The sequence below is a fragment of the Anser brachyrhynchus genome (assembly GCF_964034855.1).
Source record: "Anser brachyrhynchus genome assembly, chromosome: 2".
NCBI lineage: Eukaryota > Metazoa > Chordata > Aves > Anseriformes > Anatidae > Anser > Anser brachyrhynchus.
Window position 1 is genome coordinate 16,196,139 of NC_137695.1, and position 18,640 is coordinate 16,214,778.

The 18,640-nt window shown below is 47.3% G+C and overlaps 1 protein-coding gene and 1 long non-coding RNA gene across 18 annotated transcripts in view; one reads left to right on the forward strand and one right to left on the reverse strand.

Moving 5' to 3' along the window:
- The window catches only part of ARHGAP12 (Rho GTPase activating protein 12), a 77,762-nt gene extending 72,886 nt beyond the window's left edge, over window positions 1-4,876 (forward strand). For all 17 annotated transcript variants that reach the window (XM_080581718.1, XM_080581710.1, XM_080581715.1 and 14 more), the window contains 4 exons: window positions 311-388; window positions 1,454-1,588; window positions 1,854-1,956; window positions 2,400-4,876. In XM_080581718.1, coding sequence (XP_080437844.1) covers window positions 311-388; window positions 1,454-1,588; window positions 1,854-1,956; window positions 2,400-2,574 — 491 coding nt within the window. In that variant the 3' untranslated portion in view covers window positions 2,575-4,876. The remainder of the gene's footprint in view (window positions 1-310; window positions 389-1,453; window positions 1,589-1,853; window positions 1,957-2,399) is intronic.
- Window positions 4,877-6,102: 1,226 nt separating this feature from the next.
- Window positions 6,103-11,342, reverse strand: LOC308190396. Its single transcript, XR_013947153.1, has 3 exons — window positions 10,141-11,342; window positions 8,410-8,842; window positions 6,103-8,192 (listed from the first exon to the last, which is right to left on the reverse strand). It is a non-coding gene; the product is annotated as an uncharacterized lncRNA (long non-coding RNA).
- Between the last annotated feature and the right edge of the window lie 7,298 nt (window positions 11,343-18,640).

Genomic DNA, 18,640 nt, shown 5'->3' on the forward strand with positions numbered 1-18,640 from the left:
TGGAGCTGTTGCCTCATGTACTACTGTTCTACTGGGTAGGGAAGCTTAGAGATTACTTTTGAGCCTGATGTTACCAAACGTGTGTCTGAAAACTAAATCTTCTCCTATGTGCCCTGCCCATCAAAAAAGCTAGTTTAACTTCATTTTTTGACGATGACTTCATTTTGTTGAACAGGTGGTCATTATTACAAGATTAGGTGGGTTGCTTTTGTTTTTAGTTTTGCAGGCTAGACCTATAAGCAAGGAGTCTAATAATTCCAGAATCCCTATGTATGTAAGGTATCAAAATGGATTTATCCCTTTGTTTTAGGACTTGACGTTGACGGCTTATACCGAGTTAGTGGTAATCTTGCAGTGATACAGAAACTAAGATTTGCAGTCAATCATGGTAAGTTTCCGTGAACTATATTGCAATTACATAGATTTTAGATTATTTGAAGTTCATAGAAAGCTCGGGGAAAAAAAAACTCTTAATGTATAATTACCATCTTTCATAATTGTCATCCTCAAAGTAAAATTACTTCAAAATAGCAGAAGTTAGTGTGTAGTAGACATACAGATAATTTAAAAAGACAAACAACAAAACTAACATCCTGGAGGTTTGTTCTTGCATGGAGCACAGAGGTATTGCTAGAAAATAATTATAAAGAAAGGTGGTATTAGAATTCAAGGGGGCAAAAAGATTTAAAAAAAATAACTGCATACCTTATGAGAAAACAGTAAGTAAGCATATTATGTTTCCACTAGCATTAAGCTTGCTTTTTAGCAAGATTTGCTATGCCCTTTTAGTGTGGGGATTGCTAGGTGTTGTTGACTGTACTCTATTGTAAAACTCTGTGTATCTATACCTTAGTGTTTTGTTCAGTGGGAATCAAGGTGGCTCGCAGCTGGGAAAAGAACAGTAGCCCATCTACTATCTGACCACTCGTTTCCTGATTAACAGGTTCTAGGAGTAAATTTTGTATTATATTGGAGTTCATATTCTCCTCTGGAAAGGGAAAGTGTCCTTGGTAAGGGAGTGAGTGGTATGTATCGCCCTACACAGTTTGGCTGCAGAAAAGACCCTGCTTCTAGGCTGAGGTGGAATTACTGTTGAGATTTCTGTTGTTGGTTTCTTTCTGAGCAGTTCGGGGCCTCTAAATTGCTGCATGTCTCCCAAGGGCTAGATTTTTTGACAGTGTTTTAGCCCTTCTAAGAGAGCATGCAGTGTTGTTATTAGAATGCAGCCATATGAATATCTCACACAGTGCTTGTTCTGAGAAGTATTCTCCTAGCCACCTATAAATACGAAAGGTTTTACACTGCTACTGCTCTGTACAAAGCAGAGAAAAGGCTGAAGGGGAATATAATCTTCACTGCTTTAACAATACTGTGGGAAAGAAGGCTAAGTTATATATTAAAAAAAAAGACATAGTTAAATTATTATCATTAATTGTTTATTTTTGTGTCTCAGATGAGAAACTCGACTTGAATGACAGTAAATGGGAAGATATACATGTCATCACAGGAGCTCTAAAGATGTTTTTCAGAGAATTGCCGGAGCCGCTCTTCACTTATAATCACTTCAATGACTTCGTCAATGCTATTAGTAAGTCTGGAAAACGTGTGCATGCTTTTTATGTAACTTCTGCTCAATATGTGCAATTCAGTTATCTTAGTAAAAAGAACGTTTTGATTCTGAGTGTCTGTAAGGGTCACCTGCAGTTTCCGGCCAGTAATATACAGGCTGGCCAGGAGGTGGCAGTATGTTCTCTAATATTAGCCCTGAAAAACGAGCTTTTAGTCCCAGTCTCTTAAATTTTATGGTGAAGTTTTAAACAGAAATACTGAGGTTTTGTTTCTTCCTTATGCAGAGCAAGAACCAAGACAGCGTGTCCATGCTGTTAAAGATTTAATTAAACAGTTGCCAAAACCAAATCAGGACACTATGCAAGTACTCTTTAGACACTTGAAGAGGTAAGTATTAGAAAGAATACTGACCCTCCCTTAAAGCTAAATAATCAAATGAAAAATAGTAGGTGACACTTTCCACTGTGTTTTTCTTGCAAATATTGGACTTGATAAACACAGTATATGGGTCTGTTCTATACAAACTTGCAGAGCACCAATGGACTTTAGACAGTATGTGTCATAACTGTGATATTTACTGCAAAATCCATAAGGGCTAACAACTGATTTCTATAACATAAGTTAGAGAACTTGTGAGGATTTCAAGAATAATATTTCAAAGTAAAACTTTTCTGTGGAGAAGGAAATCACAGCAGGTGTATGTCTTAATTACAAGCCTAGTAGGTAAATATTATGAATAGTCATTTGCTTTGGACTGTTTCTTTTTTCCTGTCATCCCATCACTCTTAACACTGATGTCTTTTTTGTGTGTGTGTATTTTTCCTTTCCAGAGTTGTAGAGAATGGAGAAAAGAACCGAATGACCTATCAAAGTGTAGCAATAGTTTTTGGTCCAACCTTATTAAAACCAGAGAAAGAGACCGGTAACATAGCAGTCCACACAGTATACCAGAATCAGATTGTAGAATTAATTCTGCTGGAATTGAATGCCATCTTTGGACGCTGACATTTTTCTCGGAGTAGAAACTGGAAGTGATGAGTTGGCAGCAGTATTCCATCAGAAGGAAAATCTCTCTGTATATGATGTATTATGTTTGTGGACCAAGCAGCAACTTGATTTTTGCACTTTTGGGAGAGGGGAGAAACAGGAGAAATGTTTTACCACTTTAATGCAAATTAAAGTCAACATTTTGTTTGGATTTCTTTGAAAAAAATCAGCGTAAAAAGTGAATTGAAAAAATTAGTTTGCCTTTTTTTTTAAATAGCATTTGAGAATTGCAATATAGGTTCATACACTGGATTTCTTGAAGAGTAAAGCTAGTAATCTCAAACTGGATAATCTGGAATTTAATCTTAAAATATTCCCACTTGATATGGAAAAGTTCTACCAACTGATATGAAAAAAAATCAGTGAAGTTACACTTTAGGCTTGTGTATTACAAGCGATACAGATCTGTCTGATGCTTTTTCCATGAAATTTCTGCATGCAGTGACTGTCTTAAACTTGTGCTAACAGTTTGGTTTAGTTATTCTAGTCTAATTTCTTACATGACATCTGCTGTCCTTTTTCCTTTTTTCTCCCCCCCCTCCCCAGCAACCGTTCTGGAACTTCTTAGTTGCTTTATAGAACAGCACACTATTTCAAACACTGAACTTGTACCAGCATCCAGCTATGGATATTTGTCCTGTGGCATAACAGAAGTCATATTTAATACATATGTTCATTTTTTTTTCAGGGCGTTTTCTGAGCTAGGTTTTGTGTTATACTGATTTACAGCTAAATCCTAAGTAAATACTGACTGTAACACTGTACTGAGTTCTTGGTATAATACTGTGGTAGTGGAAGTTTCTTGATGTAAATACAGGCTGTCCTTTTGACTCTTGTATATAATTCAGTTCTTGTATAGTTCAAGAAGAACGTTCTAGTCACACATTTCTAATCATGGGTAGATTAGCTGCAGTAGCATAATGTTTCCAGTTGATGTCTGGGTTTCAGCAGTGAAACAGGTTATGGGGAGGGAGGGGGGACCTAACTGTGTGCACTTTTAGATGTTAATTACATTTGCGGGCAAATACCTGTAATGCAAATGGTACTGGAAAAATACTGAGTGTGCTTGCTAAACTGTTAATGCACTACAAGAAGAGCCTTTTAGGTTATTTAATATGTACAGGATACATTAGAAAGAAATGTATTATGAATTCTAACATCTGCAAATAGTGAAACTCATGTTTTGATAGATGTTTGATGGAATCCATGATGCTAAATTTAAGAATTTCTTTTTACATTAATGTAGAATAATTTGTAAAATTGGTTTTGAAAGATTTTGTTACAGGGAGCATGGTCTGCTGAAGATTTTTTTAAATGTATTTTTCTAGACTAACTGCTGTATCTGACATATTTGTTATGTCTAACCTGAATAAAGAAAACCATTAGTTATTTTGGAGTTTGCCATTCCCGCTTGAGACAACATGAACCCCATTTAAACAGTAAGACTGGTGTATTGTGCTGCTTAGCATGGACACTACTTGCAGCAAAGAGTTGTCATGCTGGATTAAAAGATGAAAGGTTACTTTATACCCTGACAAGTTTAGGAATCTTCCCGTCCCTCTCTTTAACAAGTTAAACTCTAACATAAAATTCAGAGACGGCAGAAGTAATTTATGGATATAAATTTGTGGTCTTTAAAACATCTCGGCTCCAAACCTATTGTAAAAAAGCAGATACACTGGGAAATAATTTCGTTTCACTTTTTGATCTGTTGTATGCTTTTCACAACAAAGTTCCAGATTGCAGCTAAGGGGATATGTGGTGAAGTAGTGAGGTGTAATCAGATGACTGGTACAAGAATTTCATGAGCATAAGGCTTGGATGAGAAGTCTTCATAGATAAAAGAGAAGACAAGTTACCTTGTGGCTTTCTCACTGTCTTGTTGTGGTAATGGTGAAGTCTTGTGGTTTGTTGCAAAGCAAGGTGGGTGAGAATTGTGATAGCTACATCTGTGTTGTGTTTTCAGCCTCCTGTTAGGCTTTCAAACAAGAACGGTGCTGAGTGGCAGATGTGCCCCCATCTACTGGAAGATATAAACAAAATTGAAATATGTTGTTGTAGATTATTCAAATCCCAACTTCAGCTGTAAAATAAAGAATTCCCGTTGCTAAGGGAGATAGCTTATCTACAGGTCGCCTTTTCTGTATGAGTGTTTCTGTATTCAAAGAAAGAATTCCTTTTTAGAACCATTTGGTAATGAGGATGGCCATTACGCTTTTCCTTGTATTCCCAGAAAATAAAGCATTTTGTTATTGCAATATATAGTACGGTTTTGTGCAGTGAAATTGTTGTAAGTTTTAATTTTCTCACTTTTAGTTTGGGGAAGTGAATGTATTTTTTTTTAATCAAAAGAGGTGCAGCTAAACACTCAAACTGTTCAGAAAGAGGAGGCTGTCCAAGCTGATGGTCTTGACTAACCTGAAATCGTGTATGTCGGCACATGGTGTTTCTTCCCTACTTGAAATGCCTTGTTGTCTTGTTCCTACACTTAGCTTTCTTTTGAAAATCAAGAACAGATCTTTGCGCAAACACGGGGAGGGAAAGCTGTTTGCATTAGAAGGAACAAATTTAAAGCCTGAACTGAGGAATAGATGAACCAGATTAGATTTTAGACTAGAATCCAATTTTAAGACAATACAAACCCTTGCAGTCATAATTGCTCAAAGGTACCATGCATTGATGCCACTTCAAATTTTGTTCCAGTAATAGAGCTGCGTGCCTCTGCAGATCAGCCATGTAACATTACCACCAAGCGACTCTCAGACTTGCTTGATCTATACCAGTTATGATTTTCTTCTCTTTAAAGCTAGAGAAGTGGACACAGAGCAGGCAAATACACTCGTTTCGTGTTGAACTGAAACTAATTTTAAGTCAGAGGCGGTGCGTGTAGGTAAGCCTCCTCAGTGCAAGCTGCTAGGTTGTGCTTCCTGCCCAGAACCAAACTTTCCTCACCATCCTCACTGAGAGCCAGGATGAACCCCCTTTTTATTGAACCTTTTGTATTCCAGCAAGGAAATCCTCGACTCTTGCAGTGTGGGAGAGAAGGGAGTTCGTAGGTACTGTAGCATCAGTTTATTCTTACGTGGAGCACTGACGTTTTCCCCTTTAAAGGGAACAGCTTTATTTAGCCCCAAAGTAATGATATTTTCAGAATCAATCGGTTAATTCATCAGCCATGCCGTAAAGCAGGCACAGTGGGGCATTCTGCTCGGGTGCGGGGGGAGGTACAGCATGTCTAATGAGGCGCTCTGTAACTGCCAAGGAGAGGAGAGCACCTCTGAGGAATCTTAATTAGCCTCCACAATTGCAAAGTTTTGTGGGCAAGCAGCTGGTAGGACTGGATCAGACCTTTACAAAAGTAGCCCTATGCGATTGTGGGACTTAAATGAACTTTTTTTTTTTTCCGTAGCATTCTCGTAAACAGAGCACTTGTAAAACAAGATCACACTGTGTAACAGACCAACATGAAAGACACGCAGAGGGAACTTGGCCTCTTGGTCCTTTTTATTTCATTGAGAATTAAATGGCAGCTCTAATATTAGACTTTCCTAGGACTTCCCCAAATGCAGTTGGGTTTGTTAAAGGTACTTAGCTACTACTTTCAAAAGAAGAAATCTACGTTGCATTCAGCACGCTCAGAGCTGCAAATGAGAACAATTAGGGATAGCACTGGGTTTATTTAATCTTGCAGCTTACTGCACTAAAATGTCATTCACCAGGGAAGGGGAGAGCAGATCCTTAGTGTGGGAATAAGTACATGCAAAAGAGCGAAGGCAACCGGACAAAGCAGGTGTGATGGACAACCAGGAGAGTAAAGAAACAGTAGCTTAGAAAATCTGCAGGAATACAAGCCAGAGACTTGGGAGAAAGCCAGGCTGCTAGGAGCAGGGGTTTTTCTTCCCTTTTTTTTTCTTTTTTTCCCCCCTTTTTTCCCCTGTATGCAATACAGATGAAGACGTGGCAATGTTTTATAAGGGTAAGTGTCTCTCTAAGTAGGTGGAGTTCAAGTGACATTGCAGAACAGCAGTGCCCGCCTTTCTTCAGACTTTTCCAGAGCAGCTTCTGTGTCCGCTCGTCAGGGGTGAGCTGCAGTCTGGGTTCACTTGATACAAACACCTGTGTGGTAATGGGAGTCAAGAACTCTGTTCCTGCAGTGTAATCATGGATGCACAGCCAGAATCTGTGCAACGCAGAAATAAAAGTTGCTGCATTGCTCCAGTGGTACTGCCCATGCCAGCCAGGTGTCTGAACCCTGTGGCACCAGGTCCTGAACAGCACAGGTAGCCCTGGATGTATAGTCTTAGCAAACCAGAAGAAAAAAAAAAACAACGCATAAAGCTGAAAAGTGGGAGTATGCAGAAACAAAAATAAGGTCCTGAACTAAACTTTCTTCAAATCCATTTTAGATTTTTATGTATAGTACAAATCTGCTCAGTCAGAAGTTTAATTGATAGTGTAAAGGAAACAGCTGTCTTCTTAAAAAAAATAATCTGTAATTAAAAGCTTTCGTTTTTTACATCAGGCAGTGGAAGATAACGTTAACCACTGACACATCTCATTTCTCTAGCTCACCACGTGCTGCAGCCTGGGGTTTGGTCTCAAGCTGTGAAAGCTGCCTTGCCCCTCCTGCTTGCTCTCTTTTCCTTTACCGAAGCGTTAATCCCGGACATCTCTCCTCTTCCTACGTGCACCCCCAGCTCTTTCTGCTGCCTGTCCCATCCCTGTGCCTCGGGCCATTGCCTTCCCTGCCTGTGCAACACCTGCCTGGGGCTGGGCAGTGCTTGGTGCTGCCCGGAGCACTGCTGTGCTGCCAGGGGCTGCTGCACGCTCACACCAGCCACGAGACTCTTCGTTAGCAAGCAGTCATCAGTGTTAATGCTAAATTTATTGTAGTTAAAAAAAATAGAGTAGAACAAGACAAGGGTCCCTTCCAGACAGTTACAGCAGGCTGCGTGCTGCTCCTGTTTCCCAGAGGGTCTGTCCTCCTCCTGGATTGCAGAAATGAGTGTAAACTAGGCAATTAGGTGTTGTATTCGGTGTTATGCTGAGGCACAGCAATGTAATCCCCTGCTCCCATTTAATCACCACCTGTGTCACCTGTGCAGGCTGCCCAGAGGGCGGCACAAACTTGGCACTAAACCACTGTGGCTACAGACCAGGATCGTGCTTTTCCCCTTTGTTAGCCCTAGCTTACCGCTCCCACCCACCAAATACCCCAAACTAAACTTTCTGCCCACCTTTCCCCCTCACAGGGTACATCACAGTCTGCAGCGAGCTGAGTGCTCGGGGGTGTCCCCGGGTGCAGCTTCTGCATGTACGCAGTTGGGGTAGGAGGGGGAGCAGTGCGTTTGCTATAAACACCGAACAGCGGGCGGCATCATTAGCTCTTCAAATCATAACCAGCTCCCCAGGTGGCTGCCTAATGCCTTCTGGGCTTGCTTTGCATCCCTGAGTTAAAGGAAAGCTTGAGCGGGCGAGGGAGGGACGTGGTGCCGGGGTCGAGTGCCGCCGCTGCTCGTGAGGTGAGCTCCATTTTGCCAGCACCGGCCCTGGGCCGTGGACGGACAGAGATGGGCCTGCGGGCCACGGGAGGGGACAGAGATGGGCCTGCGGGCCACGGGAGGGGACAGAGATGGGCCTGCGGGCCATGGGAGGGGACAGAGATGGGCCTGTGGGCCAGAGGAGGGGACAGAGATGGGCCTGCGGGCCACGGGAGGGGACAGAGATGGGCCTGTGGGCCACAGGAGGGGACAGAGATGGGCCTGCGGGCCAGAGGAGGGGACAGAGATGGGCCTGCGGGCCACAGGAGGGGACAGAGATGGGCCTGTGGGCCACAGGAGGGAATGGAGATGGGTCTGCAGGCCAGAGGAGGGGCCTGGTGCTCTCCTTCCTGCCTGCTTCCTCTCTCCCGCTGGGTTGTGAGCTAAGGCTCGTGGTATGTCACAGGCCAGACAGCGCGATTATAATGGTCCTCTCTGGTTTTAGAGATCTCTGAATGAAGCTGGCAGGTAGCCTGCCGCTTAGACATTGACTTCCTTGTTCCCACTTAGTCATTCATGCCCCAGATCAAATGAAGGCGCTTCTGCTGGCCGAAGCTGAATTCCCGTTCCTCTCCTGAGGTAACGCAGTTCAGCGGGGGGAAGCCGTCGTCTCCTCCGCCAGCAGCTCCCACAGCTCTACCGGGCACCGGGGGTGGACGTGGTGGCACCAGGTAGTGCAGCTGCTTCTGGCAGCAACGGTGAGATCAGGAAAACTGCTGTTAAAGCTGCTTGCTCTTTCCTGCAGCCCGAAATGAGAGAGCTGGGCTCTCACAGCAAAAAAGGCTTCCCTCCCCAAGACGTTTCAAGTGCTTTTTTTGCATCGCCGTGCAGCAGAGCTGGGCTCAGAAGGCAGCTGGCAGCGGCGGGGTCCCACTGTGGGGTTGGGGCAGCGCAGCCTCCTCCGCATCCCTGCGAAGGAAGCCACTGTGGGAAAGACCCTGCACAAGGAGCTCGTGGGCTGCCAGCCAGGGCTCACAGCAAGCACATCGCCGGCCCGGCTGCTGGCACCGAAATCAGGGCTGGGAGGGACACAGCACCGTGTTTCTCCTGGTCCCAGCAGCAGTCTGGGCTGCTTTCACAGACCCCACTAATGGAGAGGGTGGAAACTCCCAGACAGCCTTTTCTAGCACATAGCTCCCCTCCCATTCAGAAAGTTTTTTCTTTTTGCATATCTATGCACTCATTGCTGCAATTTACTTTCGTCTTTTTCCCTATTCTGTCCATATCCATGGCTTTTATCCCGTTCCACAAAGCACATGGAGAGCTATTTCCCATTCGTCTCTGCGCACGCAGTAGCAGCCTACAAAGCTATAAAAGGTTTCTGCGTCTCAGTTTTCCCTCCTGTAGACTAAGCAAGCCCAATCCTTTAAATCTTCCCTCGGCTGCCACGCAGCCTGCTGATTAGGGCATGGGACGGGGCAGCACGAGTTCACGTTCCCCCCAGGGACAAGCCCTCAGCATTCCCCCACCCAAGAAGCCTGGCACACCTCCTGCTGCCCCTTCGCCCTGCGGTGCCCCCTGCTCGCCAGCCCCATCTCCCGAGCTTTTCCTCCTGAAGCACTCGGCCAGCACCGATGGCACTGGGTGTCAGCAGCAGCCAGGTGGCCACAGCCCTGCTGCCAGCACCAACAGAAGCTCTGCTGGAGCAGCAGGGAGCGCAGCGGGTGGGAGGTGCAGCTCCCAGGGCTGGGCTGGGGGCGAGGGGGTACAGCCAGGGGCAGCGCCTGCAAGCTGCTGTCCTGGCTGTCAACGTGCCACTGCAGTGGGATGCACGGACCCCCACCCTCCCCAGTGGATGGGCTTTGCATTGCTTGGATTTGCTCTTCCAGGAGAGCAAAACAGCAGCCCCGGCACTGCTTGCTGCTGACTCCCTGGAGCACCACACGAAGCCTTGCGAGCATCCGAGATAGTGCCAGTGCCACAAATCCTCGGTGGGACCCCGATGCCGGGGCTCCCCTGCTTGCTTGCTGTCCCCATCACATACCTCTGTCTTCCTGCTGCCACATGCTGCCCTGCCTCAGCCTGCAGCTCCCAGAGTCCATGCTGGCTGCTGCACTGGAAGCAGTGCTGGTGACAGAAACACTGTTTGAACTCATTGAACTTCGTTATTGTTTTGAAAAAAAAAAAAAAAGTCAAGGTTCTCTACATTAAGAAACAAGATTAAAGAAAAAACAAACAAACAAAAACAAACAAACAAAAAACAACAACAAAAAACGAGGTACTGCCTATTCTGGCAGATTCATTTGACAAATTAAAGGCTGCCAGAAACGCTCTCATTTGCCCTGGCCCAGTGATAGGCATTACACCTGCATCACCACGAGGAACACGACTAATCCTGAATTCCTTTCACTTCCAGGCACCCATGAAAAAGCTTCATCTATCCCAAAGCTACAATTTAAATGCTGAAAATAAAATACTTAAAAGCCACGCAGTGGTAGTTCGGGGCTAGTAATGATTTCGCCTGGCACCGGCTGTGGTAGCTGTGTCTGTGCCACCTTGCTGGTAGCTTGCTGGCTGCAGCCAAGCCCTCTGCTCCCTTTTGGTTCCTGCACCGTGCTCCCCAGCCAAGGCACAAAACTCTGTGCCAGGCCAGAGGAGCTGGAAAGGCTAACCAGGGGCAGAGCAGGTGGCAGGGCCGCTGCGGATGTTACTGTGCTGGTGACACTGCCACAGGGGTCCCTTCCTCCTGCCCTGCAAACAAACCCTGCTGAAGATTTTAGCCCCCCCCCCCCCCAAAGCATTAGTTCCCACCTAGTTGGCCAACAGCATCTTGTCCTAGTCCACAGAGCCACTCTTTATGTTGAAAGCATTGAAGAGAGAAGGAACGTGTAATTAGGAGGCCCTGAGTCCTCTCTTCACAACCTTAACTCAGCTCGCGTTCAGCGGTGCTACCACCTTCCCACAGGATAACGCGCATGGGGCCGCTGTCAGGCTCGTTCCCAGGGAGGTGAAATATTTAGCAGATGCCGGCCCATTAAGCACAAATCGCTTCGGAATTGCCTTGACCCAACCGCAGCGGTCGTCCTTCCCCCAGGCATTGTCCTCTGCAGAGCAGAGCTGCGGATGCAAAAATGCCCCCTTCTCATCCCGCTCCATCGTTCCTAACAGGGATGGAGAAGGAGACCCCAACTCCATGCCGAAACACCCGTGGTCACCCTGCCAGGCAGTGGGGTAGCATGAAAAATACACATCCAGCTATCTGTAGGGCCACGGCTACCCTTCTGCCATCGGGTTGTTTTCTGGGCTGCCAGGACTTCTGGCGGCAACAGCGCCGAGCCCTCGGTGAAGCAGCAGACCCTAGCATCAGGTCTGCTTATCCTCCCCCCGAAGGTGTTGCGAGAGGCTCTGTCTCCCTTCCACGGGGCTCTTGCAGCGTCCCGAGCACGCAGCAGCCCGTTCAGGGCAATTATTCTCCTTTAAGGCCTCCGAAACTGTGAGGTTCCTGGCATTTCTCATTCTCTGGACAGGTGCAATTTTTCATCGCTTTCCTGAGGACTCTCGTGCTTCGCCACAGTAAGGGAGCAGCCCTTAAGGGAGCGAGCTGCAGCCCGCAGTTTATTTTTATCTCATGATGGACATCAGCTGAAGGAGTTCCCGTTAAGTCAGGAAAATGGGGATGTGTAAGCGAAGCCATTAAGCAAATTGTTGTGGAAGCCGCGTGATTTCGCACGATTTTGAAATTGTACAGTAACAATATACACTTCACCCGATACTATAAATAAAAAGTAAGAGGGGAGACGAGCCGTCAGGCTGCCCTAAAATGAACGAAGTCCCAAAGGCAGCCAACGATACCCTTCATGCCTCGGCTCTGCCCGTCCCCAGCCGCAGGGCCAGGGGCACTTGGGCAGGCCCTGTGCCCACCGTGCCGCTTGCTGCGTTTTTCCCTGTGGCCTGCTGAAAAGAAGGCAGCTGTCACAGAAAAGCTCCTGCAAGCAAGAGCAAACAGAACAGAAAAGGGCTGAAATTGCAGCTCAGAGCTGAAATGCTGCTGCACGCAAGAAGGGTTTTCTAATACTTCTGAAATCTAACATACAATTTAACTCCCTGAAACAGGTGACCAGCAACCCATAAGCCTGAAAAACAAGAGCATCAACATTTTGCCAAACCTTCACGAGGATTTGACATAGAAAGAGCATTCTAGTTCCAGGCCCTTCATGGGCATTACCTGTAAGAATAAAGGAGCCTATGCCGTCAGGCAAAAATTAAATGCCCTTTTCATGTATTCCTCTGGTAGCATTCCCAGCGGTACTGAGGAGAGGACGGCGGCTGCACGGCACTTTCCACCTTACAGAGCACAGAAGGGGGCTTGGGGGTACGAACAGGCTGCAGCAGGGCTTGGGGACACTGCCCTGGGCAGGGCAAATCCCTGCGCCCGAGTCCCCCACACCGCTACTGCCCCCTTGGATTAGACCAAGTTTACTTCACTTGCAGAGTTAAAGTCATTTGATTGTTCCCCAGCACAGGCCTGGGCAACAGATAAATAAATAAATAGCGTGATGCTGCTGTGCTCCAGACAAGGTGCTTTTTGTCTTTTTTTTTTTAAACCCAACCCTAAAATTCAAATTAGGCTCCAGCTCAAAGCCTGCGCCACCAGGGCATGAATGCTAAGTAGCCTGCTCCCCGTCCAATCTGTTCACTGCCTGGCTAATGATTATTCTCCATAGAAACCCTACCGGAGTCAGTTATTATTCTCTCCTCATGCACTTGTATCTCTCTTGTATTTATATAAGATTAAGTAGCCCCGTTAGGTTTTTACCTCTCTGATTGGAGCTTATTTTAACCTCAATTAAGCCATCATCCCCGCTTTCTGAAGGCAGAGCAATAGCATGGCCATTAGCATTCTCTCCACCTTTTGTACGAAAACGCTGCCGAGGCCCGGCTGCGCTGGGGATCGCTGCGTGGCAGGTAACCAGCGCGCGGCGTCGGGGAGGATAAATGGTGCCAGACTCCCAGAGGTGCCGTGGCACTGTGTAATTATTGTTCCAGACAGCTGAAAGCAGCGGGGTTGCTGGTTCCCCTGCTTAGTTTCAGTCTGCCATGATTGCTGGCACAGAAAGATGCTGATTATAAGTAAACATTAATTATGCCCTGCTACCCCACTGCTCGCAGCGCTGTGCTCGCAGGCGGCGGAGCCGCAGAGCCGCGCTCGGCTCCTCCTGCTGAAAAACCATCCGGATTTCAGCGCCCAGGCTTTCCTCCTGCTTGGACAGAGGACATCGCTTCTAAGTGTTATCCTCACTCATAGCTAGAGTTACGGCACTTTCTGTACCCCTGTGTTGCGGTGCTATTGCTAAAATACTTAATAAAGTGCTTGTCACCCTCGAAGAAGGCAAGCAGAAGTGTTGCAGCAAGCAGTACCGTTATCTGCTCCTTCACAGACAAATCATTTTAGTGTCTTTAAAGCAGGGGAAAAAAAAAAGCAAATAAAACTTATCAATCATCTTATATGTCAAGGTAATTTTTTTCAGGTGATGTCCTTCTGTTTTTTAAATGGCAGCCTATTCCTGACTCCATTTTTTTTTTTTTTTTAATTTGAGATTTTTTCATTTTTTCTTTGCTAAAGGATGTTTGGAAACACAGAGCCCATGTAGCCGTGGGTGGTGAGCCTGGCTCCTCAAGCCGTGCGGACAGTTAGCGAGCGATTTCCCCATCCCTTGAAACTCAGCCTCCGCTGATGGAATTGCACTGTGCCGTGATTGCACCGCACTGCGGTGAAATAGGTTCAATTTGATTATCTGGCTCTTCCATTTCGCCTATATTTACAACCTGCCTGACCTCTGGGAGAGGGGAGGACGGGCAGCCAATCATGCCGGAGACATTTCAAAAGGTCAGAGCAATACAGGGGTTGCTGCCATAATTCACAGTCTCTACAATTCGGAGACCATGTTCTCATGACAAAACCTGGCAGAAGAACATAGTTAATGTGAAATATTTGTCCGTTCCTAGAGCAAATGAGGAAAACAGAGGATGTTTTAAAAATTAGGCCCCTTCTCCTCTTGAAACCTGTGACAGATGTTGCGTGCAAGTGCATGTGAGGCACCCATGGGCAATGCAGATTTTGCAGAAGTTTCAAGCCCTTGGGAGATGCCAAGGGGTCCGGGCAGCGCTGCCCTGCTGCCCGGCCTCAGCTCTGAGACATGTCAATCCACCCCTTTCCGTACACATGGAAAATAAACCCCAGCAAACCCTTCCCAATAAGCACTTTGCAGCTTTGAATTCAGCTTCAGGTTCAGTGCTGGCACCCCGCAGTGCTGGTGTCACAGTCACGGACAACCAACCGGTTGGCTAGGAGAAGCGCGTGACGGCTCCAGAGCTTTGCTTTAAAAGTCTCGTATTCATCAAAGGCCCCTGGGTCTCTGCTGAGAGTGGTGGGCAAGGTTTGGGTGGGGGACGGGGGCAAGCAAGGAAGGAAAAAGGAGTGTGCCGAGAGATGCACAGCACGCTTGTGGAGTGAGTTTGTCTCACAGACACCTGGAGGTGAAGCCACACACAAAGCACACGGACAGACACACGGACACGCAGCTCCACCTTGCCAGGCGAGGTGCGTGGAGGGGTAGCTAACAACAGGCTTAGCCATCGGCACAGGGCTGGGGCTTTCCGTGTGTGGAAAAGGCTGCAGTTCACTTTCACCTTTAGTTCTTTTTAATTATTCTCCTTTTGCTCCATCTCCTTACATTTCTTTGCCCGCACTCCTCATTTTGTGTTTCCTGACCTTCAGCAAGAAACGCTCACCTCCCTTCAGCCCTTGTCCAAAGCATCTCCGTATTTATAACTGGTGACAGTTCAGGCTGTCCAAAATTCTTTAGTACAAGCCTATTTTCCAGGGGATTATAAAGCCACCCAAAGACGAAAAGTTTGGCAAGGTTTTCCATGTGGGATTTCTGCTCTGGTTCACAATCTCCATGAGCAACCATGGAGCAGGGAAAACCTCCTCTGCAGAGGCTTCCCGAGGCAGCTTCAGCACCTCTCGTTTGGGTGGGAAACCTGCTGAGAGATCACTTTGTGTTAGGGACGGGCCTCTGCAGAGGCCTGACCCCAAACCTGACCAAACACGGCCAATTTTGGGACCTCTGAAAAACCTCAGCCTGCACACAGGCAATGAACATGGGCTGGACTTCGCCAGCTGCAGTGGCTTTGCGCTGCAGGGACTTCGGCCGATGGATGTGAGAAAGAGACATTGCCAGGCACATGGTGGGATTTGCCAGAAAGGAGCCAAATTCAAGGTTTTTTTTTAGCAACCTTTATTATAGAGATCCCTTTCTTTGAGTGCTCAGCTCTAGAACACCACCCAAAGCTGTGCGCTCAGACCAGTTAAAGATTTCCACTGCAGTCAGGCCTTTTGGAGAAGCTGGTAACTATTCAATGCGTGCAAAAACTAAGGCTTCTGTAAGAAAGACACCAACATCACCACCGATGTCAGAAATGTCTTTATTCCTCACCAAAATCATTGTTTAATTTGCAACCCCACACCGTGTTTCCGAGATCTACACACCCCTTCGAGGAACAGAGCTGCTTAAAAGAGCAGGAAGGCGTCAAACGCTTGCCTACTTGGCTTAACCTCATCCTGGCTGGGCTACGTGATCGATCCTCTGTAATACCAAATTGTGGGGACAGGGCGCAAACGGGAGGTGGGGCCAGCGGGCTGGAGCTGGCTGGGGCTGGCAGGAAGGGTGCAGCGGGACGTGAGCTGCTCCGGGAACAAGGCTCCGCAGAACCCCGTGTAACAGTGAAGGGAGGGATATAAATAGCAAGGCACAGAATGAAAACAGAACAAAAATACCTGCGCCAGGAAACGAGTGTATCTCTGAGGCCGGATGAGAGAGTAGCTCAGGAAGCGTTTCTGCAGATAAGACAGCTCAGTACAAAAGGGAAAAAGAGAAAAAGAAAAACGAGAAAAAAAAAAAAGCAAAACAAGAAAAAAAAAACCCTCACCCCACCAAACTCGTGCATTGATCATGGGAGGTTTTTCACACACCGCGACGTCCGCCTCAGCTAACCGAGGTGACAGACGGGCGCTGCCTTGTTTTTACAGCTTGCAGAGGCAACGGCTGCGGCAGAGACTGGCCTGCAAAAAAAGTGTCAAACCAAGCCAAACTCGGCAAAAAGTGCAGCCTGCAATGCCAAGCACGTGCACGTGGAGCGGTGCCGGCAAATGGGGCTGGGGACAGCCGGAGCAGCCCCGGCCCAGCCCCACACCCTGCTCCAGGTGAGAGCAACAACCGTGAGCAGCAGGAGGAAACGCCATGCCATGGACACGAGGTTATTTATAGGAAACCTACAAAGGAAAAAAATATCCCGTTGTGCTTCTTGCTAACAAGCAGCCTTTCCTAATTCGTTTCTGCTTAATTCAAAAGGTGAGCAGAAGGAAAAGCTTTAAAAGGAAAGAGAACAAGCCTCAGACCCAGCACAGTCTCCTCTAGGCTTTTTGCAGTCCTCTGAGTAACTACAGATATGCAGCTTTTTTCCTGATCTTTTACAACAAATTGGCCATTAAAACAAGACTTTCCTTTGCTTTCTCCATTTTACGGAAATGAGAAAGGACCAAAAGCTTTGCGGGCTGCACTGACCCAGACACAGCAGTGCTCCTGCACGATGCCACATCCAGCCCCGGGGCTGGCACCTTCAGCTCCAGCTGCTCTGGAAACGCCACCCACACTGCTGGCCATCACAGAGCTTTCCTGCCATGTCTGTGAGCCTGGCAGTGGGGCGGTGAAAGCCCCCAAAGCTCTGGAGAGCCACCAAAGCACTAGGGCAGCCCTGTGGTCCAAGCCTGCCATCAGTGCCTGCCCACAGACAGCCACGGCATTAGGGTCCCTGGAGCTGAAGTCAGTCCTCGCCCCTGCATAATCTGATCCAAAGCCCTGAATTTGGCATTCTCCCTCCACCTGCTGCTCTTCAGAAATGCCACCCAGGAGGCTTGCTCTGTGATCAGTTCAGATCCTGCTGGACACACAGCAGTGTCTGGAAGTCCCCTTTCCCACCAGATGATCGCTTCAGGGCATGACACCACGCTGCTCCTGCAGCCTCAGCATTAGATCCCTCTTGCAGCGCTCAGGAGGTCAAGGAGGCCCCTGTGCCATGGATGCTCTCCCCTCGCTGTGCACATGGTGGCCATGGCTGCAGGAACTGTTGTTGTCCTCTCACGGGCCCCACAGCCCGGAGCCTCCTTTTACTCCTTGTCCCTCCTGCTGCTGATCATGGAGCTCTTCCTCCAGGCTTGGGGCACCTCAGCAGGAGAAGACGGCCACACCTGTGAGGGACCAGAGCTCAGTGGAGCAACAGTAGCCACCCAGGATGGGGGGAATTTCACAGAATCACAGAATCACAGAATCGTCTAGGTTGGAAGAGACCTCCAAGATCATCTAGTCCAACCTCAGCCCTAACACTAACAAGTCCTCCACCAAACCATATCACTAAGGGCTACATCTAAATGTCTTTTAAAGACCTCCAGGGATGGCGACTCAACCACCTCCCTGGGCAGTCCATTCGTTCATCCTTCCCCGTTTTGAGCTGGCAATGCTCCCTCCAGGAGCACAGGACTGGAGCCATCCTGTCTTCTGGCTGGGTCTAGGAAGGAAAACCTCCCTTCCCATCTCCCCTTCGTTGGTTGCTGGAGCCGTTAACAGCTGTTGGGAACATCTCCGAAAATACACAAAGCCCTAAATTGGTCTTTCCCTGCGAGTTTAGCATTGTAATGCCATGCCAGCACAGCGCCTCTCGCAGTAATCTGCTGAGCCAAAGAAAATAATTAACGAAGAGAAGGGCCCGTGTGGAGGGACCTCCACCGAGCATCCTACCATCTACCAGCTCATATGCAGAAGGAAGACGTCTACGTGTCAGCTTAAGGGCAATACAAAACCTGTGAAACTTTGCATTTACTGAGATTTAACACCACAAACCCCCTCCAGATACCCAAAAACCATCCTCGGGAAGGAAAATCACAAGGAAAAGGGGGAAGGTGCACTGTAGGGTTGTGGGTTCATCAGTTTTAGTGGGAAACAAATCCATGGAAAGAAAAGGGCTGCTTACACTGAACCTACTGCCCAGCTAAGAAGGATTTAGACTTCTCCGCGTGCTGGTGCTCTTTGAAAGGGTGCTGGTGCTTGAGAGACAGGGTCTTAAAGAAAGGCTTTGACATATTTTCCCGTAGAAATTAGTGCCTGAAATGCAGCAATAGGAGATGGAGGTGGGCAAGAATCGGCCACAAAGAAGGAAAAAGGCAAAAGCCAAATGGAGCTGGAAAGGGTCAAAGAGCACGAGCAGAACCCGAAGCAGCCGAAGCAGACAATAGCAATTACTTTGTCATTTTGCTCTCAAGCCCGTGCTGCAGGTTGAAAACACCGTGTTTTTCTGTGCTCGGCAGCGCAGCCCACAAAGTCGTGGGCTTGCTGTGCCAAAAGCCTTCGAGTTAACACGCTATATATTTATATCATTAAAGCAATAAAAGGCCACTTCATTCACGGTATTTAAGCCTATATATTGGA